The sequence below is a fragment of the Apodemus sylvaticus genome, chromosome 1 (genome assembly GCF_947179515.1).
Source record: "Apodemus sylvaticus chromosome 1, mApoSyl1.1, whole genome shotgun sequence".
Taxonomy (NCBI): Eukaryota; Metazoa; Chordata; class Mammalia; order Rodentia; family Muridae; genus Apodemus; species Apodemus sylvaticus.
The window spans coordinates 21,874,535-21,901,787 of record NC_067472.1 but is presented as its reverse complement, the minus strand read 5'-3'; the positions used below and the strand labels follow the sequence as shown (position 1 = coordinate 21,901,787).

General features: G+C 37.2%; 1 protein-coding gene across 1 annotated transcript in view; it reads right to left on the bottom strand.

The window, feature by feature from the left end:
* Nucleotides 1-27,253, bottom strand: part of LOC127676902 (cytochrome P450 2C40-like) — a 46,726-nt gene that overhangs the window by 5,713 nt on the left and 13,760 nt on the right. Inside the window, exons 6-7 of the mRNA XM_052172325.1 lie at nt 11,115-11,256; nt 6,074-6,261 (exon numbers count right to left, since the gene is read on the bottom strand). Coding sequence (XP_052028285.1) covers nt 6,074-6,261; nt 11,115-11,256 — 330 coding nt within the window. The remainder of the gene's footprint in view (nt 1-6,073; nt 6,262-11,114; nt 11,257-27,253) is intronic.

The following is a 27,253-nucleotide window of genomic DNA, read 5'->3' as shown; positions in this document are numbered from 1 at the left end:
TGTCTTGGTCTTCAATTTGATTGCACTAATCAGCATGTGTGTTAATATAATTACCAGATGTTTTTTATTACTATTTCTCTGTATTACAGATTGAAATAAAGAATCACCGGTGATACCATTGGAATTTTTTGTATTTTTCAGGATTATTTAACTATCAGAGGCTTTTTGTTTTCAGTATGAAGTTGACTACTGTACTTAAAACAAATGAGAAAAATTGTGTTGGAATTTTGATGGAGATGGCATTGAATATAGATTGAGGGTTTTTTGTAGATTGGGTATTTTTACTATGTTAATTCTAGCAATCTGTAAACTTGGTAGATCTTTTTATCTTTTGATATCTTCTTTTTCTTTCTTCAAAGACATGAAGGAATTACTTAATTAGGGTTAGGCCAAAGTTTTAATATTGTTTATAGCTATAATGATGGATATTGTTTCCCTGTTTTCTTTCACATTCCATTTCCATTTGTATGAAGGAGCGTTAATGATTTTTTTCAAGTTAATCTCATTTTTACCCACTTTCCTGAAAGAATTTATCAGACGTAGGAGTTTCCTTGTAGAATATCATGGTGTTGCTTATGCATGCTATCATATTAACTGCAAATAAATATAAAATATCTTCATTTCCAATATATACCCACCTGATTTCCTTCACTTATTTCATTATTCTGTCTAGAACTAGTTTCTGATTTTAGTGGGATTTCTTTGAGATTCCCTCCCTTTAATTTGAGGATAGCTATAGGCTTGATATAAATTTCATTTATGTTTAGATATGTGCCTTGGATTTCTAATCACTCCAAGACTTTAATCAAGAAATGGTAATGTTTTTGTTAAAGGCTTTACTGGCATTTAATGGGATGATCATAAGATTTTTGTCTTTCTATTGGTTTATAGGGTAAATTATTTGGTCTAATATTTGTTGGATCATGCTTACATCTCTAGTATGTAACCATTCATAATGGAGAATAACCTTTTTGATTTGATCTTGAATAAATTTTGCAAATAGCTTATTGAGTATTTTTACATCTATGTTAATAAAGGAAATTGTTATATAAAACTTTTTTGTTGAATCTTTGTTTGATATTGATAATAGGGTTATTGTGGCCTCGTAACATGAATTTTCTGATGTCCCCTCTATTTCTGTATTGTGGGATAATTTGAGGAGTATTGGCATTAAGTTTCTTTGAAGGATTTGTACGAAAACGCTTTTAATGACTTTCTCTATTTCCTTAGTGGTTACAGTTCTATGTACATAGTTTATCTGATCTTGATTTTACTTCAGTAAGTGATGTCTATCAAGAAATTTTGTGGAGAACAGGTTTTTTAAGTAAAACCTGATGAGTCATTTAATTTTCTTGCTGTCTGTTGTTATGTCTCCCTTCTCATTTATGATTTTGCTAATTTAGATATTTCCTCTGTTAATTTTAATTGGTTCGGTCACAGGTTTTCAATGTTCATTTTCTCAAAGAACAAACTTTGTTTCATTGCTTCTCTGCATTGCTACCTTTTATTAACTTGAGCCCTCCTTTTTATTATTTCATGCCATCTACTCTTCTGCAATTTGCATATTTTCTTTTCTTACATTCATACTTTTCTTTTGTTCTAGAACTTTCAGATGTGGTGTCCAATTGCTAGTGGGAGATCACTCCATTTTTTTCTATACGCACTCAGTACAACAATCATTCATTTTAGACTTCACTGTGCCACATACATTTAGATATATTGTGCATTCATTTTTATCAATATCTTCAAAGTCTATGATTTGTTTCTTTCTTTCTTCCTTTCTTCCCTTCTTTCTTTCTTCCTTTCTTCTTTCTTTCTTTCTTTCTTTCTTTCTTTCTTTCTTTCTTTCTTTCTGCATTGCCTTTACACATTTTTCTTTTTATTATTTTATTGGATATTTTCTTTATTTACATTTCAAATGTTATCCCCTTACCCAGTACCCCCAAAACACTCTATCTCATCCACATTCCCATGCTTCTATGAGGGTGTTCACCCACTCACCCACTCAATCATGCCTCCTGGAATTCCCCTACACTGGGGCATCGAGCTTTCACAGGATCAAGGGCCTCTCCTCCCATTGTTACCAGACAAGTCTATCCTCTGCTACATATGCAGCTGGAGCCATGGGTCCCTTCATGTGTACTCTTTGGTTGATAGTGTAGTCTCTGGGGCTCTGGGGGGGGGGGAGTCTCATTGGTTGTTATTGTTGTTGCTCTTCCTATAGGACTGTAAACGCTTCAGCTCCTTTAGTCCTTTCTCTAACTTCTCTACTTGGGACCCCATGCTCAGTCCAATGGTTGCCTGGGAACATTGGCCTCTGTGTTTATCAGGCTCTGGCAGACCCTCAGGAGACAGCTATATCAGGCTCCTGCCATCGAACACCTCATAGCGTCCACAATAGTGACTGGCTTTGGTGACTGTATATGGGATGGATCCCTAGGTGGGGCAGTCTCTAGATGGCTTTTCCATCAGTCTTTGATCCACATTATTCTCTGTATTTCCTCCAATGAGTAGTTTGTTCTCCCTTCTAAGAAGGACCAAATAACCCACACTTTGGTCTTCCTACTTCTTGATCTTCATGTGGCCTATGAATTGTATCTTGTGTATTCTGAGCTTTGGGGCTAATATCCACTTATCAGTCAGTACATACCATGTGTGTTCTTTTGTGATGGGGTTACCTCAAGCAGGATGATATTGCCTAGTTCCATTCCATTTCGCTAAAAAATGTCATGAAGTCATCCTCTTCAATCAGGAGAGGGGTCTTCAGTTTTTATGAGTTTGTAGGTTTTCTAATGCTTATGCTGTTGTTGAAACTAAGCTTTAATCTATAGTGATCCTGTTTAATTTTGATTTTTTGGGAACCATTTGAGACTAGCTGTATTAACAAGCATGTTCTCAATTTTGGAGAAATTTCTATAGGGTGCTGAGAACAAGGCATACTTTTTTGTGTTTTGGGTAAATGTTCTGTAGATATCTGTCAGGATTGTTTATTTGATAATATCTCTTTTTTGATAATATCTCTTAACTCCACTATTTCTTATTTAATTTTCATCTGAAAGGCCTATTAGTTTGGACAAGTTGCATATTAATGTCTCTTAGTACCAATATGTGACTGTTGACATGTTATTTAAGCAGTAGTCATTTTCTTTTATAAAGAAGATACGCTTGTCTTAATTTAATAGTTAAGAAATAAAATATCATCTTGGTGCATTATTCTTTAAATGAATATCATCTGTCCTTCCTCAGTACCTTTGGAAGTCTATTTTTTAGGTATCAAAATGCCTCAATAGCTTGCTTCTTAGGTCTCTTTGCTTGGGAAATATTTTTCCAACCATTTACTCTGAAGCAATCCCCGTATTAGATGATAAAGTTTGTTTATTGTATGCCCCTGAAGGAGGCGAGGTCCTCCTTTTTGATTCATTCTCTTAGTCTAAGTCTTTTGGGGGAGAGTTGAATCCATTAATATTGAGGGATATCAGTAACAAATGATTGCTGATCTTGTTTCATTGGTTTGGGTGATAGTGTTCATGGTGTGTGTGTGTGTGTGTGTGTGTGTGTGTGTGTGTGTGTGTGTGTGTGAGATGGGTGGTAGAGGTCTTTACTTATATTAGTTTTGCTGGTGTGGGATTATATAGTTTCTGTTTTCATGGGTATAGTTAACCTCCTTGTACTAGAGTTTTCTTTCTAGTGTGATCTGTAAGGTGGGAATTTTACATAGATAAAGTTTGAGTTAAACTCTATCAAAGAATATCTTGCTTTCTTTATGGTAACTGAAAGATTTCCTAAATCTAATAGTTTTGACTGACATCTGTGGTTTCTTAGGCTCTACAATACATCTGTGCAGCGTCTTCTCCCTTTTAGAGTCTCCATTGAGGAATCAGGTATAATTTGCATATGTCTATATTCATATGTTACTTGATTTCCCCCTGCATCTTTTCATATTATGTCTTTGTTCAACACATTTAGTATTTCAATTCTTATGTTGGGAGGAAACTTTCATATCTGGTACAATATATTTCATGCCTGCTTCTTTTTTATATTCTTATAAGAATCTCCTTTTTTAAGATAAGAAAAATTTCTTCTGGACTGGAGAGATGGCCCAGTGATTAAGAGCACAGACTACTCTTCCAAAGGACCTGAGTTCAATTTCCAGCAACCACATGGTGGCTCACAACCATCTGTAATGAGATCTGATGACCTCTTCTGGTGTGTCTGAAGACAGCAACACTGTACTAACATATAATCAATACTAAATATTAAAAAAGAAAGAAAGAAAAATTTCTTCTGTGATTTAGTCAAAAATATATTGGGGGATCTTTGCACTAATTTCTTCTTCTGTGCCTATTATTATTTAGCCAATTAAATTTAGTCTTTTTATAGTACTGCAGAGTTCCTAGATGTTTTATTTCAGGATTTTTTTAGATTTAACCTTTTCTTTAACTGATGTATACATTTCTTCTACTGTGTTGCCAGTGCCTAAAGTTCATTCTTCTATCCTGGTTGGTGATGCTTATATCTATAACTCCTGTTTACATACCTAGATTTTCCATTTTGAGAATTTCCTCTCCCTCTGTTTTCTTCACTGCTTATATTTCCATTTACATCAGCTGTTTTCTCATTTGTTTGTTTTTATTTTTGTTGGGATGTGTTATTCTTGTTGTTTGGTAAGGGATTTATTTCCTCCAACATTTTTCTTGTCTTTTCCTTAATATCTTTAAAGAATTTACCACTTCTTAAAGGTCCACTGTCTTGTTCATAATGTTGATACTGATGTTTTTTCTTGTACTTTAACTGTGTTAGAGTATTCTGAGCTTTATGCTGTAGCCTAATGGCACTCTACTTGTGAAATAATGTTTTGGCTATTGATTTTTTTCTCATCCTGTCATCTAGACACCCGATTTTGGTGTGATTACATATCTAAGGGTAGATTGTCAGGTTTAGTGTGTTTATATATCTAGGTGCTGATTTTTCAGAAATGTAGAAACATAAAATTGTTCTAATACAGATTTATACCATCATTCTATCACATAGCTAATATGATTCTTTATTATATGCCTATGTTTTTATCCTTTGGCCACAATGTAATCTAATAAATCACTTTCCAAATCATCTACATTCTTTGAAATTGGCAGAGAAATGTTACAGTTATATTAATCATAAATGACATGAATGTGCTTGTATACCAGGTGTTCCTATTCATTTAGTCATCTTTACCTCATAAGATTTATGTCAACCTTATTATTTCACTAGATGAGTCATGAATTAAGAGTATAATTTACATTTTGAGTTTCTGCAGTCTGCTCTATTCTCTGATTGCATATATATTCCAAGTATCATTATAGACATCTATAAATATTTTTCTCATGAATTTAGAAATTAATCACAGTTCAAATTAATGATTTCTGAAATTCATCATTAATAACTTAATAGATCAATAATAACTTAAATGGTAATGAAGTACACACATATAAAAACAAAATTATAGATAAAATGTTAACCAGAAGCCACCTTGAATTTTGGGTATATTTTCAGAGAAAACATCAGTAGCTAGTAAAAGGCAACAGATTGGGTAAAATAAAATCACATAATTATTAATTCATTTCTATACACCATATTTAAAAATAATAACAAAAGAATATTCATTACTCCATAAAACTCAAAAACTAAACTACAAGCTATATCATTGAAGTGATATGATTATGGCTAAAATAAATCAAACATCAAAGTATGCTATAGCCTTTTTCTTAAGTTGAAGAATTAAGCATATAAACCACTTCAAATTATTTGTAGATTTTCCTCTCAATAATAAAAATTCCAAAAGTTATTGGTTGAATAAAACTCAAAATCTAAAATATACATGAGAATATAAGCAATGAATTTTTATCCAAATAATCTTTGGAAGAAAAAGCACATGACAGATTGACACTACCATGCCCCTGCCTGCTTATAGTTGCCTTCCCAATTATGAACCATCAAAAGCAATGGAAAGTATAGTGTGACGGAGAGGACTGGAACCCCACTGAACCTGAGAACATCAAAAGCATAGAAGTATAGCAGCGAGAAACAAATTTACCTGAGGGATGAAATAGTTTCTGAACTTAGTGTCACAAGTCACTTCATGTATCACACCATTGGAGGCAAGGTCAATGAATCTCTGAACCTCATGTACCACGGCATTTGTGTAGGGCATGTGGATCCTATCCTGCATACAGGGGCTGCGGTGCCTGCCAATCACGTGCTCAATCTCTTCCTGGACTTTGGCTAGGTACAAACAATGGCAAATATTAGAATAGGAAAAATGTTGCCTATATCCTGTATTAATGATTAACTACCTAGGCTGTAAAGAAAGTGACCCAGAATCAGTTTGAAAATACATTTCATGCTGAGGAGTAAACTTAGATACATAAGATTGTTCTAACATAGATTTATACCATCATCTTATTATAGAGCTGAGATTCTTTATTATTATATTCTAGTTGTTTTTATTCATGGTATCAAATATGAGATAAAATAAATATTGGCAACAATAAAACAGAGTACAATTAATTTAACATTAATAAAAGATATCAGAAATAAGTTATTAAATTGGTGAATGTAGTACTGATTTTAAAATTATATATCTGAAGGTCTTTCTGCAATTTTATTCTACCTATCTTATTTTTAAATATCAGTGGGCAGATTTATCACCAACAACTACTCAGAAATATATTTGTAAATAATAACTGCTTTATGTGCTTAATCATACAAAATATTTATTGAGATACTGATATCAGGAAAGAACATATCAGTTATGGCTATATGGTATTTATAAATAAATATCTGCAAGTAGATAATAAACACAAATACATAATATATACATGAGTAACCACATATGCACAATTCTTAGACTACCATATTTCATAATATAGACAAATTGTGCAAAGAATTGCCAACATGTAAATATGATTCCTTATCTCCAATATGAGTTTGTTTACATTATTGATATACTTTTTGATTAATGTGTGCTGTTCACTTTAGTTTGTAATTTTCTCTTTATGATTTAGAATTGCTTCCAAGTATTCAAGTGGATATATCAACTCCAAGAATTAATGTGCACTTAATGAAGACATGGGAAGACACATTATAGCTGTGTTTTTCCTCATTCTCTCTTCATTCCTGCAGCATTCCCACCAAGTGAATATCAATCTGAGGCTTTCTAATTCTAATGCCAGAACGCACTCTGAAAGTGTCAAATTTTCTCATAGGCTATACAAGTATCTGGAGTTAATTGCTTTGTGGAAAGTTACTTTAGACAATTGGATGGAAAACCTTATTCAGGGTTTGATAAAGAATGCAAATTAGTGAGCAAAATTTACAGTTGAAGATCTATCTTCCCAGTTTTGCTTTTCTTTTTTTTTGAATTTATTTTCTATATTCTTTGTTTACATTCTAAAAGCTTTCCCCTTTCCCAGGCACCCCCACCGTATGTCCCATAAGTCCTCTTCTCACCATCCACTCTCCTATCTTTCCCCCTCCCTTTTCTCTGTCCTGGTACTCCCCTACAATGCTGGATCAAGTCTTTCCAGGATTAGGGCCCTCTTCTTCCTTCTTCATGGGAATCATTTGATATGCTAATTGTATCTTCAGTATTCAGAGCTTCAGGGCTAATTAATATCCACTTATCAATAATTGCACTCCATGTGTAGTCTTTTGTGATTGTGTTACCTCGCTTAGGATGATATTTTCCAGTTCTATCCATTTGCCTAAAAAATTCATGAATTCATTGTTTTTAATTGCTGAATAGTACTCCAGTGTGTATATATACCACATTTTCTGTATCCATTCCTCCATTGAGGGATATCTGGGTTTGTTCCAGCTTCTGGCTATTATAAATAAGGTTGCTATGAGCATAGTGGAACATATGTCCTTATTGCATGCTAGGGAATCCTCTGGGTATATGCCCAGGAGAGGTATAGCAGGGTCCTCCGGAAGTGTCATGCCCAGTTTTCTTAGGAACAGCCAGACTGATTTCCAGAGTGGTTGTACCATCTTACAATCCCACCAGCAGTGAAGGAGTGTTCCTCTTTCTCCACATCCTCGCCAACACCTGCTTTCTCCTGAGTTTTTAACCTTAGCCATTCTGACTGGTATGAGGTGAAATCTCAGGTTGTTTTGATTTGCATTTCCCTAATGGTTAATGATGTTGAGCATTTCTTAAGGTTCATCTTGGCCATCTGAATTTCTTCAGGTGAAAATTCCTTGTTTAGCTCTGTACCCCATTTTTAATAAGGTTATTTGGCTCCCTGGGGTCTAACTTCTTGGGTTCTTTGTATATATTGGATATTAGCTCTCTATCTGATGTAGGGTTGATGAAGATCTTTTCCCAATTTGTTGGTTGCCATTTTGTCCTTTTGACGGTGTCCTTTGCCTTACAGAAACTTTGTAATTTTATGAGATCTCATTTTCTCCTGCATGCTGACCTCCAGTTGAACCAGCACCATTTGTTGAAAAGGCTATCTTTTTTCCACTCGATTTTTTTCACTCCTTTGTCAAAAATCAAGTGACCATAGGCATATGGAGTCATTTCTGGGTCTTCAATTCTATTTCTGCTCTTGAGAAATCTGGTATAGTGTCAATATTTTAAGGGTTCATTAGAGAAAAGCTGAACATCTTTGTGATTTCATTCCATTGTTTATATTCTGGTCTTTACATTGTTATTTCTAATTGATTCTTGAAAAAATGTTTATGCAAAACACAGAGATGTTTATTGTGCATTACAGTGTGGGTGGGACATTCAGCAGTTGATATTCGTGAAAGAGTGGGGAAAAGAACTCTGATACTCTCTGTTCAACATTGTCAGTTTTCCACTCTCACCCTGTATATTATCCTTTCCCTGCCAACCATTCAATAATCTTTTACACATGAATTTCAACTTATTTGTTAAAGTAATTCTGTGTTCTATGTTTTGGAAACTCTCAAGAAAGGATTAAGTAATTAAGAAAATAGTAGGCAGAGCAGCATCTGACTCCCAACCTGGTCTTCTATTAACATTGTTAGATAGAAAGAGGAGCCCTTAGGGACACTAGAGTGGTACAGTATGCTTTTTCCTATTGACTAGCTGTTCTTCAAGAATATGTTCCCCCATCATCTTCCAGAATCTTTCCCCTAGCCCATTACTTTTTTCTTATAGTAGTATTGAAGTACTGTTGCCTTCATGCTAATATTAATTAACTAATTCTGTCTCATAATTATGCAATTGTTATTTCAGTGGATATTGACAGGATGGAAGGTGTGTTTCTTTAATGTGGAACACCCAGTTCTATATAAAAATAAAATTTTACAATAATGTCATTTGTAAAATGAAACTTTTGGTATATTTACAAAAATATTGTTCATCAGAACTATTATGGAACATGATAAAACTCTCTGCTCTATAAATTTGACATCATAACTTTGACATCAAGGAAAATACAGTTGTATTGAACCAAAAAATTTGAAATGCTTCACAGAATAAAAAAATTCCCAGGAAAACACATTAAATATTGGACCTTATTTTATGTTTAAATGAGCAGAGTTTTCTTTAATCTTAACCAGCGCGGTGGCTGCCAGAGAGGTTGGTAAAACAGGTAAACACACCCTAAAGCTGCTGGTAAGTATAATTAATTCACAAAGACATTCCCTAAGCTGCTTCTCACTTACTTGGGAAGAAAGGTTCCTTTGTGTTCTTGCAGTTAATTTGCAAGCCAGGCCTCTTGCCTGAGTCACAAATTTGCAATCATATTGAACGCCTTGGGCCTTCCGATACTGACCAAGGAGGTTTTTTTGCTTAATCTCTTTTTGTGTTTCAAGCAGGTATCTCTCAAATACAACACTCAGAAGATCGGCTGCTACAGCAATGGCCGCCAGGCTGAGGATGGGTGGCTATAAAAGCCAGCCAGCCAGCTCATATCCACAGAGCATTTACTTTACCAGTGGATCCTCAGAGATGAGGCTGCATAGTATTCGGAACTATGCATGTTTGTTAATATGACAAACATGGGCATCAGTTTGAGGAGCGAGGCAAGGCACTGCAAGGGAAAAGGAAAAATCCTGCTTCCGAATTTCCCTGAAAAGCACGTCCGGCTGCATAGGGGTTGACATTGAGAGACTGTCCTTAAATTATTAAGGCAGTCTATTTCCCCTCCCCTGAAAAAGATGTCGTTTAATGTTTAAGGGGGATGAGACCTCAGTGAGTTTTTCCCTCACTGATTAATAGCCAATCGTCCCTGGATAAATATATATATATATATATATATATATATATATATATATATATATATATATATATCCACTGAGTTTTTAAAAATAAATAATTAAGGGGGAATTGTCTCTTCCCCCACAGCATTGAGCTGGACTTCTCAGCCCGTTCAAGATGTGATATTCCTGGCTGGCAGCCCCCACCCTTCCGCTGGTGTTATCTCCGGCCCTTGTTCCAGTTGAGAACAATACAGCTGCTTTCACCTTGACAACCAAGGCTGCCTCAGGACAGTCTCACCTGGAGACCAGCAGAGACCTGCGAGACTTGAAGCAGGCAACCTGCTGAGAAGAGGAACCAAGGAATTCATGGCCTTCTCTTTGATGTCAGGGGGCAGGGTTGTTTTCTAAAGACTATATATATTGGCTAAATAATAGTAAAATCAGTCTCGATCGGCAAAATGTCGTCCTGACTCATTTCTCTTTCGTCCCCTTCCCGTTTATCCCCAGAATACTCTTCCAGGTCTCCAGTTCACATGTCGCCCCAGGCAGCTACACTTAAATGAGCAGAGTTTTCTTTTGTCTTAACCAGAATTAGATTTGTCATAATAAAGAAAGCAACTGTAAGTATTCATCTGCTCTGAATGCCTGAATTCAGAGAAGAAAAAAATTATTCAACCATAGCCCAATATATACTCAACCATAGACGACTTGCCAGAGAACTCAAAGGACTAGCCTTGATGACTTTTTTAAAAAGCTAAGGTCTATTCATTTCAGTCATCATTCTCATTAAAGTCAATGGAACAGAAAGTTAAATTCTGATATTTTGAATAACAATGAACACAATCTGTATCATCCTAACATCTTCCAGGAATGCTGTGCTCCATCGCCTATTCCCTTACCTGTGATGTGTGGGTACTTCATCAAGAGCAGGAGAGCAAATCTCATCGTTGAACTTACTGTCTCTGTCCCAGCAAAAAACAGATCAGTCACCAATGATGCCAGGTGTTCGAAGGTATAGTTCATCTGATGATTACCATTTTCCTAAGAATGATTTGATATAAATAATCTGATAAATATTGTCATTGCACAATCAACTATAATTGCCTAGATAATATTGGAAAAGATCTATATTATTGATAACAGAATCTAGAACGTTCATCAGTGGCAAAAACTATTATAGCATTTCAGAGACTGTGGTGTAGATGGTCTAAACTTCATTTTTCCACACTTTTTTTTCTTTTTGTCAAAATTTCATTCTTAATATTATGCTCTTAAGTGTGTGTGTGTGTGTATGTGTGTGTGTGTTCAATGCATAAGTTTATAAAAATATAAAGAAAAGCAAATTTTGTTTGTTTTATATTCCTATTAAAACACATGTCAGAAAGTTTTAGATTTCATCTTTTCTTAGCATAAGATGCATTTATTCAAAGAAAACCTACACGCTAAACATTGTAAGGGCACTTAACTCTAATGCTTTACAACTCTTTCACTATATCAACATTGGGTTACAATGAGTTTCTTTATACCTGAGTTCCATAGATCCTTTATATTTTAAGGCATCTGTAACTAGACTTCCCTTTATTTTTTAATAAGCACGATTTGATTTAGTACAAATAAGACAGGTGGAGCCGAGGTATTGGGGACGGCGGCCACAGTGGCAACAGCAGCAGTGGCTGGTCCAGAGGAAGGACCATTAGCAGTGGAACCAAGGCAACAGGGTCCACTCAGACCCTGCGCCCACTACCACTGACCATCACTGGCCAGCCATGCTGCAAGCAGCAGATTTACAGCACCTTTCACCACACAGAAGCCACATCAGAAATCTGTTTCTTGCCAGTCAGTTACGAGAGACTCACCTCCATCTTGGTTCTTGGACTCCAGAGTGATCAGACAGCCTGAGGTACGCAAATATAACCCGAGGCCAACATTGCGGGGGTCTAAGCCCGACAGGCGTTGGCCTGCACCCAGGCCCTGGGCTGCTTGGGGAGCCATCGGTGTGCCAACCCAGCCAGGAGGTTGTTTGCCCAGCCTGGCCTGCACACCGCCATTTAGACTACAGAACACCAGAGAGTTCTAGCAGGCAAAGTCGGCTAACAGTCATAGCCCGAGGCTAACATAGCAGGGGTCTAGGCCCACCAGGCCCTTGACTGCCCCCAAGACCTGGGCAGCTCCGTGGGCCATCTGTGGGCCAAACCAGCCAGGAGGTTGTTAGCCCAGCAGACTCTCCAGGCACTTTCAGGGAGTGCGCTCACACTGCCATCCAGGCCACCTGACAGAACCAGTTAACACTCATAGCCCGAGGGGAACTTCCCTCAGACCTTGGCCTGCCAGGATTTTGTCTAGACTAAGGGCCTCAGCAGCTAGGCTACCCTTGTATGCACCAACCCTGTTGGGAGATCGGCTGCCCAGCAGAGTGATCATCACTCAGAAAAAGTAACGGAGCATACACCATCAGCACTCCCTGAAGGAGAAAATGGGCACCATCTGGCTCACAGACACAATCTGGAGCAAGGCACACTAGGGCTGCAAGGGCACCCAAGAGGAGGACAGTACATCAGCAATCTGTGACAAGGGAAACCCAGCCATCCAGTGTTGTATAAATAGCCCTAGAGCCTCACAGGATGCTCAAACACCAGCCAGAGGCAAGAACAATTAACGCCAGAGAACAAGATGGCAAAGGGCAAACGCAGGAAGGCTACTAACAGAAATCTAGGCAATATGGCAGCATCTGAACCAAACACTCCAACATCAGCAAGTCCTGGTTATGCCAACACACCAGAAAAACAAGATTTGGATTTAAAATCACTGGTCATGATGCTGCTAGAAGAACACAAAAAGGACATAAATGAATCTCTTAAAGAAATACAGGGGAACATGAATAAGCTAGAAACCCATATAATGGAAACACAAAAAAATCACTTAAAGAAATTCAGGAGAATAAGGCTCAAGAGATAGAAGCCAATAAAGAAGAAACGCACACACACACACACACACACACACACACACACACACAACTTAAAGAAATGCAGGAGAACTTGAGTCAACAGGCAGAAGTCATGAAAGAGGAAACACAAAAATCTCTTAAAGAATTAAAGGAAAATACAAACAAACAAATGAAGGAACTGAGCAAAACCATCCTGGATCTAAAAACATAAGTAGAAACAACTAAGAAATCACAAAGGGAGACAACTTTGGAGATAGAAAACCTTGAGAAGAAATCAGGGACCATAGATGCAAATATCAGCAACAGAATACAAGAGATGGAAGAACGAATGTCAGATGCTGAAGATACCATAGAAACCATTGACTCAACAGTCAAAGAAAATGCAAAAAGCTTGTATCCCAGAACATCTAGGAAATCCAGGACACAATAAGAAGACCAAACCTAAGGATTATAGGTATAGATGAGAGTGAAGATTTACAACTGAAAGGGCCAGCAAATATCTTCAACAAAATTATGGAAGAAAACTTTCCCAACTTAAAGAGAGAGATGCTCATGAATATACAAGAAGCCTACAGAACTCCAAATAGACTGGACCTGAGCAGAAATACCTCCTGTCACATAATAATCAAAACCCCAAATGCGCTAAACAAAGAAAGAATATTAAAGGCAGTAAGAGAAAAAGGCCAAGTAACATATAAAGGAAGACCTATCAGAATCACACCAGACTTCTCACCAAAGACCATGAAAGCTAGAAGATCCTGGGCAGATCTCATGCAGACTCTAAGAGAACACAAATGTCAGCCAAGACTACTATACCCAGCAAAACTCTCATTCACCATAGATGAAGAAACCAAGATATTCCATGACAAAACCAAATTTACACAACATCTTTCCACAAACCCAGCTCTGCAAAGAATAATAGGAGGAAAACTCCAATACAAGGAGGGAAACTACACCCTGGAAAAAACAAGTTACCTTTCTTCATCAAACCCAAAAGAAGATAACCACTCAAATATTAAAAAGAACATCAAAAATGACAGGAAGTAATAATCACTATTCCTTAATATCTCTTAACATCAATGGTCTCAATTCCCCAATAAAAAGACATAGACTAACAGACTGGATAAGGAAACAGGACCCTACGATTTGCTGCATACAGGAGACACACCTCAGTGTCAAAGATAAAAACTACCTTAGAGTAAAAGGCTGGAAGACAGTCTTACAAGCCAATGGTCACAGCAAACCAGCCGGAATAGCCATTCTAATATCAGATAAAATTGACTTTCAACTGAAAGTCATCAAAAGAGACACAGAAGGACACTTCTTGCTGGTCAAAGGAAAAATCCACCAAGAAGAACTTTCAATTCTGAACATCTATCCACCAAATGCAAGGGCACCCTCATTCATAAAAGAAACTTTACTAAAGCTCAAAGCAAACATTGCACCTAACACAATAATTGTGGGTGACTTCAACACTCCACTCTCCTCAATGGAACGATCAGGAAAACAGAAATTAAACAGGGCAACAGTAAAATTAATTGAAGCTTTGGACCAATTGGGTTTGACTGATATTTGTAGAACATTTCACCCTAAAGTAAAAGAATATACCTTTTTCTCAGCACCTCATGGTACCTTCTCCAAAATCAACCATATAATTGGTCATGAGACAGACCTCAACAAATATAAGAAGATCGCACTAATCCCATGCCTCCTATCAGATCACTATGGAGTAAGAGTGGTTTTCAATAGCAACAAAAACAACAGAAAGCCCACATACACGTGGAGGCTGAACAATACTCTACTCAATAACACCTTGGCCAAAGAAGAAAGAAAGAAAGAAATCAGAGACGTTTTAGAATTTAATGAAAATGAAGGCACAACATACCCACATCTTTGGGACACAATGAAAGCAATGCTATGAGGAAAAATCATAGCCCTGAGTGCCTCCAAAAAGAAACGGGAGAGAACATACACTAGCAGCTTAATGGCACACATGAAAGCTCTGAAACAAAGAGAAGCCAATTCACCCAGGAGGAGTAGAAGACTCAGAGCTGAAGTCAATCAAGAGGAAACAAAGAGAATCATACAAAGAATCAACGAATCCAGGAGCTGGTTCTTTGAGAAAATAAAAAAGATAGATAAACCCTTAGTCAGACTGACCAAAGGGCACAGAGAAAGTATCCAAATTAACAAAATTAGAAATGAAAAGGGGGATATAACAACAGAAACTGAAGAAATCCAAAAAATCATCATATCCTACTACAAAAGCCTATACTCAACACACTGGAGAATCTGGAGGAAATGGACAATTTCCTAGACAGATACCAAATACCAAAATTAAATCAGGACCAATAAAATCATCTAAACAGTCCCATAACCCCTAAAGTAATAGAAAGTGTCATAGAAAGTCTTCCAACCAAAAAAAGCACAGGACCAGATGGTTTCAGTGCAGGAAATCCAGGACACAATGAGAAAATCAAACCTAAGAATTATAGGTATAGATGAGAGTGAAGATTTGCAGCTGAAAGGGCCAGCAAATATCTTCAACAAAATTATGGAAGAAAACTTTCCCAACTTAAAGAGAGAGATGCCCATGAATATACAAGAAGCCTACAGAACTCCAAACAGACTGGACCTGAGCAGAAATACCTCTCGTCACATAATAATCAAAACCCCAAATGTACTAAACAAAGAAAGAATATTAAAGGCAGTAAGAGAAAAAGGCCAAGTAACATATAAAGGAAGACCTATCAGAATCACACCAGACTTTTCACCAGAGACCATGAAATCTAGAAGATCTTGGGCAGATCTCATGAAGATTCTAAGAGAACGCAAATGTCAGCCAAGACTACAATACCGAGCAAAACTCTCAATCACAATAGATGGAGAAACCAAGATATTCCATGACAAAACCAAATTTACACAATATTTTTCTACAAACCCAGCTCTACAAAGAATAATAGGAGGAAAACTCCAATCCAATGAGGGAAACGATACCCTGGAAAAAATATGATAGTTACCTTCTTTCATCAAACCCAAAAGAAGATAACCACTCAAATATAAAAATAACATCGAAAATGACAGGAAGTAATAATCACTACTCCCTAATATCTCTTAACATCAATGGATTCAACTCCCCAATAAAAAGGCATAGACTGCAGACTGGATAAGGAAACAAGACCCTACATTTGGCTGCATACAGGAAACACACCTCATTGTCAAAGACAAAAACTACCTTAGAGTAAAAGGCTGGAAGACAATTTTACAAGCCAATGGTCTCAGGAAATGAGCCGGAGTAGCCATTCTAATATCAGATAAAAATGACTTTCAACCTAAAGTCATCAAAAGAGACACGGAGGGACACTTCTTGCTGGTCAAAGGAAAAATTCACCAAGAAGAACTTTCAATTCTGAACATCTTTGCGTCAAATGCAAGGGCACCCTCATTCATAGAAGAAACTTTACTAAAGCTCAAAGCACACATTTCACCTAACACAATTATTGTGGGTGACTTCAACACCCCACTCTCCTCAATGGACCAATCAGGAAAACAGAAATTAAACAGGGACACAATAAAACTAATTGAAGCTTTGGACCAGTTGGACTTGACTGATATTTATAGAGCATTTTACCCTAAAACAGAGGAATATACCTTTTTCTCAGCACCTCATGGTACCTTCTCCAAAATCAACCATATAATTGGTCACAAGACAGTCCTCAACAAATATAAAAAGATCGAACTAATTCCATGCCTCCTATTGGATCACTATGGAGTAAGAGTGGTCTTCAATGGCAACAAAAATGACAGAAGGGCCACATACACATGGAGGCTGAACAATACTCTACTCAATGACACCTTGGCCAAAGAAGAAATAAAGAAATCAGAGACTTTTTAGAATTTAATGAAAATAAAGGCACAACATACCCAAATCTTTGGGACACAATGAAAGCAGTGCTAAGAGGAAAACTCATAGCCCTGAGTGCCTCCAAAAAGAAAATGGAGAGTGCATACATTAGCAGCTTAAGGACACATCTGAAAGCCCTGGAACAAAAAGAAGGCAATTCACCAAGGAGGAGTAGAAGACAGGAATTCATCAAACTCAAGGCTGAAGTCAATCAAGTGGAAACAAAGAGAACCATACAAAGAATCAATGAATCCAGAAGCTGGGTTTTTGATAAAATCAACAAGATAGATAAACCCTTAGCCAGACTGACCAAAGGGCAGAGAGAAAGTATCCAAATTAACAAAATTAGAAATGAAAAGGGGGGTATAACAACAGAAACTGAGGAAATTAAAGAAATCATCAGATCCTACTACAAAAGCCTATACTCAACACAACTGGAGAATCTGGACGAAATGGATAATTTCCTAGACAGATACCAAATACCAAAATTAAATCAGGACCAAATAGATCATCTAAACAGTCCCATAACCCCTAAAGAAATATAAGGGGTCATAGAAAGCCTTCCAAACAAAAAAAAGCCCAGGACCAGATGGCTTCAGTACAGAATTCTATCAGACCTTCAAAGAAGACCTACCACCCATACTCTTCAAACTATTCCACAAAATAGAAACAGAAGGAACACTACCCAATTCCTTCTATGAAGCCACAATTACACTGATGCCAAAACCACACAAAGATCCAACAAAGAAAGAGAACTTCAGACCAATTTCCCTTATGAACATCGATGCAAAAATACTCAATAAAATTCTTGCCAACCGAATCCAAGAACACATAAAAAAATCATCCACCATGATCAAGTAGGCTTTATCCCAGGGATGCAGGGTTGGTTCAATATATGGAAATCCATCAATGTAATCCACTACATAAACAAACTCAAAGAAAAAAACCACATGGTCATTTCATTGGGTGCTGAAAAAGCATTTGACAAAATTCAGCATCCTTTCATGCTTAAAGTCTTGGAAAGAACAGGAATTCAAGATCCATACCTAAACATAGTAAAAGCAACAATATACAGCAAACTGGTAGCCAGCATCAAACTAAATGGAGAGAAACTTGAAGCAATCCCACTAAAATCAGGGATTAGACAGGGATGCCCCCTTTCTCCTTATCTTTTCAATATTGTACTTGAGGTACTAGCTCGGGCACTTAGACAACATAAGGAGGTCAAAGGGATACAAATTGGAAAGGAAGAAGTCAAATTATCATTATTTGCAGATGATATGATAGCCTACGTAAGTGACCCAAAAAAACTCCACTAGAGAACTCCTACAGCTGATAAACAACTTCAGCAAAGTGGCAGGTTATAAAATCAACTCAAGCAAATCAGTAGCCTTCCTATACTCAAAGGATAAGCAGGCTGAGAAAGAAATTAGGGAAATGACCCCCTTCACAATAGCCACAAACAGTATAAAGTACCTTGGGGTGACTCTTACCAAACATGTGAAAGATCTGTATGACAAGAACTTCAAGACTCTGAAGAAGGAAATGGAAGAAAACCTCAAAAAATGGAAAAACCTCCCATGCTCATGGATCGGCAGGATTAATATAGTTAAAATGTCCATTTTGACAAAGCAATATACAGATTCAACGCAATACCCCTCAAAATCCCAACTAAACTCTTCATAGAGTTAGAAAGAGCAATTCTCAAATTCATCTGGAATAACAAAAACCCAGGATAGCTAAAACTATTCTCAACAACAAAAGAAATTCAGGGGAATCAGTATCCCTGACCTCAAACAATATTACTGAGTAATAGTGTTAAAAACTGCATGGTATTGGTACAGTGACAGGCAGGCAGATCAGTGGAACAGGACTGAAGATCCAGAAATGATCCCACACACCTATGGCCACTTGATCCTCGACAAAGGGGCTGAATACATCCAATGGAAAAAAGATAGCCTTTTCAACAAATGGTGCTGGTTCAACTAGAGGTCAGCATGCAGAAGAATGCGAATTGATCCATTCTTGTCTCCTAGTACTAAGCTCAACTCCAATTAGATCAAGGACTTCCATATAAAGCCAGACACTCTGAAGCTAATAGAAAAGAAATTGGGGAAGACTCTTGAGGACATCAGTAGAGGGGGAAAGTTCCTGAACAGAACACCAATAGCTTATGCTCTAAGATCAAGAATTGACAAATAGGACCTCATAAAATTAAAAAGTTTCTGTAAAGCAAAGGACACCATCAAAAGGACAAATCAGCAACCAACAAATTAGGAAAAGATCTTCACCAACCCTACATTAGATAGAGGGCTAATATCCAATATATACAAAGAACTCAAGAAGTTAGACCCCAGAAAACCAAATAACCCTATTAAAAATGGGGTACAGAGTTAAACAAAGAATTCTCACCTGAAGAACTTCGGATGGCAGAAAAACATCTTTAACAATGCTCAACTTCATTAGTCATTAGGGAAATGCAAATCAAAACAACCCTGAGATTTCACCTTACACCAGTCAGAATGGCTAAGATTAAAAATTCAGGAGACAGCAGGTATTGGTAAGGATGTGGATAAAGAGGAACACTTCTCCACTGCTGGTGGGGTTGCAAATTGGTACAACCACTCTGGAAATCAGTCTGGTGGTTACTCAGAAAACTGGGCACCTCACTTCCAGAAGATCCTGCTATACCACTCCTGGGCATATACCCAAAAGATTCCCCAGCATGTAATAAGGATCTTCATAGCAGCCCTATTTATAATAGCCAGAAGCTGGAAAGAACACAGGTATTCCTCAACAGAAGAATCGATGCAAAAAATGTGGTATATCTACACAATGGAGTACTATTCAGCCATTAGAAACAATGAATTCATGAAATTCTTAGGCAAATGAATGGAGCTGGAGAACATCATACTAAGTGAGGTAACCCAGACTCAAAAGATTCAATCATGGTATGCACTCACTAATAAGTGGATATTAGCTTGGAAATCTGGAATATGCAAAACATAATCCACACTTCAAATGAGGTACAAGAAGAACGGAGGAATGGTCCCTAGTTCTGGAAAGACTCAGTGTAGCAGTATAAGACAAAACCAGAACAGGGAAGAGGGAAAGGATGGGTGGGAGGACAGAGGGAGGGAAGGGGGCTTATGTGACTTTCGGGGAGTGGGGAACCAGAAAAGGGAAAATCATTTGAAATGTAAATAAAAAATATATCGAATAAATTTTTTTAAAAAATGCACTATAGAGCTAAACCACTAATTCTCAACTGAGGTATTTCTAATGTTTGAGAAACAAATAAAGAAACGTGCAACACATTTAGTCATTAGGGAAACACAAATTAAAGCAACCTTGGGATTCCAGCTTATATGAGTCAGAATTGCTAAGATCAAAAATTCAGATGATAACAGATGTTGGCAAAGATGTACAGAAAGAGGAACACTCCTCCATTGCTGGTGTTATTGCTGATTCTACCACTCTGGAAACCAGTCTGGCAGTTTCTCAGAAAATAGTTCTACATGAGGACCCAACTATACCACTTCTGAGAATATACCCAAAAGATGTTCCAAAATATAAAAAGAACGCATGCTTCACTATGTTCATAGCAGTGTCATTTATCAAGAAGCTGGAAACAAACCAAATGTGCCTCAACAGAAGAATGGATACAGACACTGTAGTGTATTTACACAATGCAATCGTACTCATTTAATATCCAATAAAATTCACTTTCGCTGGGTGATGGTGGTGCACGTCTGTAATCCCAGCACTTGGGAGGCAGAGGCAGGAGGATTTCTGAGTTCGAGGCCAGCCTGGTCTACAGAGTGAGTTCCAGGACAGCCAGGGCTACACAGAGAAACCCTGTCTCAAAAAAAACAAATCCAATAATAATAATAATAATAATAATAATAATAATAATAATAAATATAAATAAATAAATCTTTAAAAGAACAAGTTTAAAAAAATTCACTTTCAACCAAAAGATTTTTTAAAAAAAGATAAGGAAGGACATTTCATACTCCTCAAAGGAAAAATCTACCAAGATGAATTCTCAATTCTGAACATGTATGCCCCAAATGCAAGGACAGCCATATTTGTAAGGGAAATATTACTAAACCTCAAAACACATATTGAAACCCACACAATAATGGTGGGAGACTTCAACATTCCACTCTCACCAATGGACAGAATGTGGAAACATAAACTAAAAAGAGATACAATGAAACTAACAGAATCTATAAACTAAATGTATGTAGTAGATGTCTAAAGAACATTTCACACTAAAACAAAAGAATATATGATCTCAGCACCTCATGCTACCATCTCCACAATTAACTATATAAACAGACATAAAAAAAAAAAAACCTCAACCAATACAAGAAGATTGAAATAATCCTGTGCACATTAACAGATTACCATGGACTAAGACTTGTCTGCAATAACAACAAAATAAAAGAAAATCCACCAGACAAATGAAAGCTGAATAAATCTCTACTCAAAGATAGCTTGGTCAGGGAAGAAATAAAGAAAAAATTAAAGACATTTTGGAATTCAATGAAAATGAAGGCACAGCATACCCAAACTTACGGGACACAATGAAAGCACTGCTAAGAGGAAAATTCATACCTCTTAGTGCCTCCATAAGGAAATTGGGGAGAGCATGCCCTAGCATCTTAAAGCACATCTGAAAACTCTAGAACAAAAAGAAGTGAATACACCCAAGAGGAGTACATGGCAAGAAATAATCAAACTCAGGGCTGAAATCAACCAAGAAGAAACAAAAAGAACTATTCAAAGAATCAACAAAACCAGGAGCTGGTTATTTGAGAAAATCAACAAGATAGATAGACCCTTAGCCAGACTAACCAGAGGGAGCAAAGACAGTATCCAAATTAACAAAATCAGAAATGAAAAGGGAGACATAAGAACAGAAAAAGAGCGATGGGTGGTTGCATATATCTTTAATCCAAGGACTTGGGAGGCAGAAGCAGGAAGATTTCTAAGTTTGAAGATAGCCTTGTCTACAGAGTAAGCTCCAGTAAAGCCAGGGCTATACAGAGAAACTCTCTCTCAAAAATAAAGCACAAAAAACTGAAGAAATTTAAAAAAAAACTCATCAGATCCTACTGCAAAAGTGTATACTCAACAAAATGCGAAAATCTTGATGAAATGGGTAATTTTCTAGACAGATACCTGGGACCAAAGTCTAATCATGATCATGCTAGCTAAAATGTCCCATAAACCCTAAAGAAAGAGAAGCAGTAATTAAAAGTCTCCCAATCAAAAAGAGGCCAGGAGCAGACAGTTTTAGTACAGAATTCTATCAGAACTTCAAAGAAGACCCAATGACAATACTCTTCAAACTATTCAACAAAAGTCTTGGAAAGATCAGGAATTCAATTTTCATACCTAAACATAATAAAAGTAATATACAGCAAACCACCAGTTAACATGAAACTAAATGGAGAAAAACTTGAAACAATCCCACTGAAATCAGAGACTACTCAAGGCTGTCCACTCTCTCCACACCTATTCAATACAGTACTCAAACATCTAGCCAAATCAAGTAGACAACATAAAGAGATCAAAGCGTTAAAAATTGAAATGAAAATAAAAAGATATCACTACTTGCAGATGATGGTAGTATACTTAAGTGACACAAAAATTCCAGCAGAAAAATCTACAGCTGAATGATAACTTGAGCAAAGTGGCTGGACATAAAATTAACTGAAATAAATCAGTATCCTTCCTCTATACATATGATAAATGGACAGAGAAAGAAATTAGAGAAACAACATCCTTTACAAAACAATAGTCACAAATAATATAAAGTATCTTGGAGTGAATCTAATGAAACAAGGAAATTATCTGTATGATAACAACTTCAAGTCACTCAATAAAGAAATTGAAGAGGACCTCATAATATGGAAAGATCTCCCACGCTCGTGATTTGAGATAAAATAACATAGTAAAAATGGCCATACTACCAAAGGCAATCTACAGATTCATTGCAATACCCATCAAAATCCCAACACAATTCTTCAAAGACGTAGGAAGAGCAACTCTCAAATTTGTTTGGAAAGAAAAAAAAAAACAGATCTTTTCCCAATTTGTTGGTTGCCAATTTGTCCTTTTGATGGTGTCCTTTGCCTTACAGAAACCTTGTAATTTTATGAGGTCCTATTTGTCAATTCTTGATCTTAGAGCATATGCTATTGTTCTGTTCAGAAACTTTCTCCCTGTACCGATGTCCTTAAGGGTCTTCCCCAATTTCTTTTCTATTAGCTTCAGAGTGTCTGGCTTTATGTGGAGGTCCTTGATCCATTTGGATGTGAGCTTAGTACAAGAAGACAAAGATGGATCAATTCGTATTCTTCTGCATGCTGACCTCCAGTTGAACCAGCACCATTTGTTGAAAAGGCTATCTTTTTTCCATTGGATGTTTTCAGCCCCTTTGTTGAGGATCAAGTGGCCATAGGTGTGTGGGTTCATTTCTGGATCTTCAATCCTGTTCCATTGATCTGCCTGCCTGTCACTGTACCAATACCATGCAGTTTTTAACACTATTGCTCTGTAGTATTGCTTGAGGCCAGGGATACTGATTCCCCCAGAATTTCTTTTCTGGCTGAGAATAAAGATCTTCACCAATCCTACATCAGATAGAGGGCTAATATCCAATATATATAAAGAACTCAAGAAGTTAGACTCCAGAAAACCAAACAACCCTATTAAAAAATGGGGTACAGAGTTAAAGAATTCTCACCTGAAGAACTTCAGATGGTGGAGAAACATCTTAAAAAATGCTCAACTTCATTACTCATTAGGGAAATGCAAATCAAAACAACCTTGAGATTTCACCTTACACCAGTCAGAATGGCTAAGATTAAAAATTCAGGAGACAGCAGGTGTTGGCGAGGATGTGGAGAAAGAGGAACACTCCTCCACTGCTGGTGGGGTTGCAAATTGGTACAACCACTCTGGAAATCAGTCTGGTGGTTCCTCAGAAAACTGGGCACCTCACTTCCAGAAGATCCTGCTATACCACTCCTGGGCATGTACCCAAAAGTTTCCCCAGCATGTAATAAGGATACATGTTCCACTATGTTCATAGCAGCCCTATTTATAATTGCCAGAAGTTGGAAAGAACCCAGGTATCCCTCAAGAGAAGAGTGGATGCAAAAAATGTTGTATATATACACAATGGAGTACTATTCAGCCATTAGAAACAATGAATTCATGAAATTCTTAGGCAAATGGATGGAGCTGGAGAACATCATACTAAGTGAGGTAACCCAGACTCAAAAGATGAATCATGGTATGTACTCACTAATAAGTGGATATTAACCTAGAAAACTGGAATACCCAAAACATAATCCACACATCAAATGAGATACAAGAAGAACGGAGGAGTGGCCCCTTGTTCTGGAAAGACTCGGTGAAGCAGTGTAGAGCAAAATCAGAACAGGGAAGTGGCAAGGGTTGGGTGGGAAAACAGGGGGAGGGAAGGGGACTGATGGGACTTTTGGGGAGTGGGGGTCCAGAAAAGGGGAAATCATTTGAAATGTAAATAAATATATCAATAAATTTTAAAAAATTGGCACAAAAAAAGAAAAAAGAAACAGAATAGTGAAAACAATACTTAACAATAAAAGACTAGCCCAGTGACCTCAATCTACACTACAGAGCAAGAGGGATAAAGGCTGCATAGTACTGGCAAAGAGGCAACACATTGATCAATGCAAAGGAATTGAAGACCCAGAAATAAAACCACACACTTATAGACATTTGATCTTTGACAAAGAAGTCAAAAATATACAACGGAAAAAATAATCTTCAAAATATGGTGCTGATCAAACTGGCAGCCTGTATCTAGAAAAAGATAGTAGATCCATATTTGTCACCTTGCACAAACTCCACATACAAGTGTATTAAGGAGCTCAACATAAAAAACTAATACACTGAATCTAATAGAACAGAAAGTGGGAAAGAGTTTAGGAATCATTGGCAAATAAGAAGGGAAATTTTCCTAAACAGAACACCATTGACTCAAGCTATAAGATCAAGAACTGATAAATGGGACATCAAGAATCTGGAAATTTTCTATAAGGGAAAGGACATAGTTAATAAGACAAATCAGGAATTTACAGATTGTTAAAAGTCTTCACTAACCCCACATCCATAGAGAAGTAATATTCAAAATATGTATCCAAAATATGTAAAGAATTCAAGAAACTACACACCAAAAGCAAAACAACCTGATCAAAAAATGGGGTATAGAACTGAACACAGAATTCACAACAGAGAAATCTCAAATGTTTGTGAAGACTAGAAAGAAACATTCAAAGTCCTTTCTCATAACAGAAATGCAAATAAAAACAACCCTGAGATTCTACCTTACACCAAAAAATTTGGTTAAGGTTAAAGACTTAAGGAACAGCATATGTTACCAAGAATGTGGAGAAAGAGGAACACTCCTGCATTGCTGGAGGGATTACAAACTAGTACAACCACTCTGGAAATCAATCTGGACTTTCCTCAGAAATTGGAAATAAGCATACCTAAAGACAAAGCTATAACACTATTGGTCATATGACCAAAAGATGCCCCACAGTGCCACAAGGGCACATCTTCCACTATGTTTACAAAACCCTTGATTGTTATAGCCAGAAGCTGGAAAGAGACCAAATGTCCCTCAAAGGGAGAATGGATACAGAAAATGTCCAAATAGAATTCTTCTCAGCTATTTTTTTAAATTTTTTATTAGATATTTTCTTTATTTACATTTCAAATCCCCCTCCTATTGCTCACCAATCCACTCACTCCTGCTTCCCTGTCCTGGCATTTCCCTACATTGGGGCATTGATCCTTCACAGAACCAAGGGCCTCTCCTCTTGTCTGACAAAGACATCCTCTACTACATATAGTCTCTTTATGTGTACTCTTCTGTTGGTGGTTTAGTCCCTTGAACTCTCAGTGTTATGGTTTGTTCATATTGTTGTTCCTCCTGTGGGGCTACAAATACCTTCAGCTCCTTCAGTCCTTTCTCTAGCTCCTCCACTGGGGACCCTGTGTTAAGTCCAATGCTTGACTGTGATCATCCACCTCTGTATTTGTCAGGCACTCTTGCCATGAGTGCTGATACACAGCTATTAATAACAAGGATATCATCAGTTTTTCAGGCAAATGGATGGAACAGGAAAATATTGTCCAGAGTGAGGTAACTCAGAGGCAAAAGGATATGCATGGCGAGGACTCACTAATAAATGGATATTAGCCAAAAAAGTACAGAAATACTTGGATACATTTCACAAAACTCTAGAAGGTTAACAAACAGAAGGCCCAAGTGAGGATGCCTCAATCTAACTTGGTAGAGAGAAGAAAGCAACTTACAGATTGTTAAAAATTCTTCACTAATCCCACATCCACGGAGAGCTAATATTCGAAATATATAAAGAATTCAAGAAACTACACACCAAAAAAGAACAAACAACACAATCAAAAAACAATGGGGTATATAACTGAACACAGGTAGAGGCAGAAGGAGGAAGGAACTTGGATTGGACAGGGCACAGAAGGGGAAAAGGAGAGCATGATCAGGTATTGGGGTGGGAAAGAAGACTGGAGCCCTGAGGACCAGCAGAAAGAATGGAGATATGCAACCTCAGAAGGTAAGAGGCAGGGTTTCATCTAGAATGTACCAAAGATCTGGAAAGTGAGAGACACTCAGGATTCAAGAGGAGGGACTTAGATGAAATGCCCTACAGTGGGAAGAGGAAACTTTTAGGGTCCACCTCCACTAGAAAGACAGGACATTAAGTGGATGGATGTAGTGGCTATGAAACACTCAAAACCTCGAAACCATGTTTTTCATTTCTAAAAGAATTGCAGACACAAAAATGGAAGTCCAGTGACAGGCCAAAATTGGGAAATATCTCAAAGTGGTGCTCCAAGGCCTGACACTATTACTGATGCTACACTTCTACTGATCACAGATAGGAGCCTACCAGGTCTACCCACTTAGAAGCCCAACAAGCAGATGATCTAGAGAGAGGCAGATACTTACATCCAAAATAAAACTGACTGAAGTTGGGGAGCCAAGTGGTTGAATTAGGAAAAATGCTGGAATATTCTGAGGAGGAGGGTGACCACATAGGAAGACAAGCTGTCTCAACTAACCTGGATCCCCATGATCT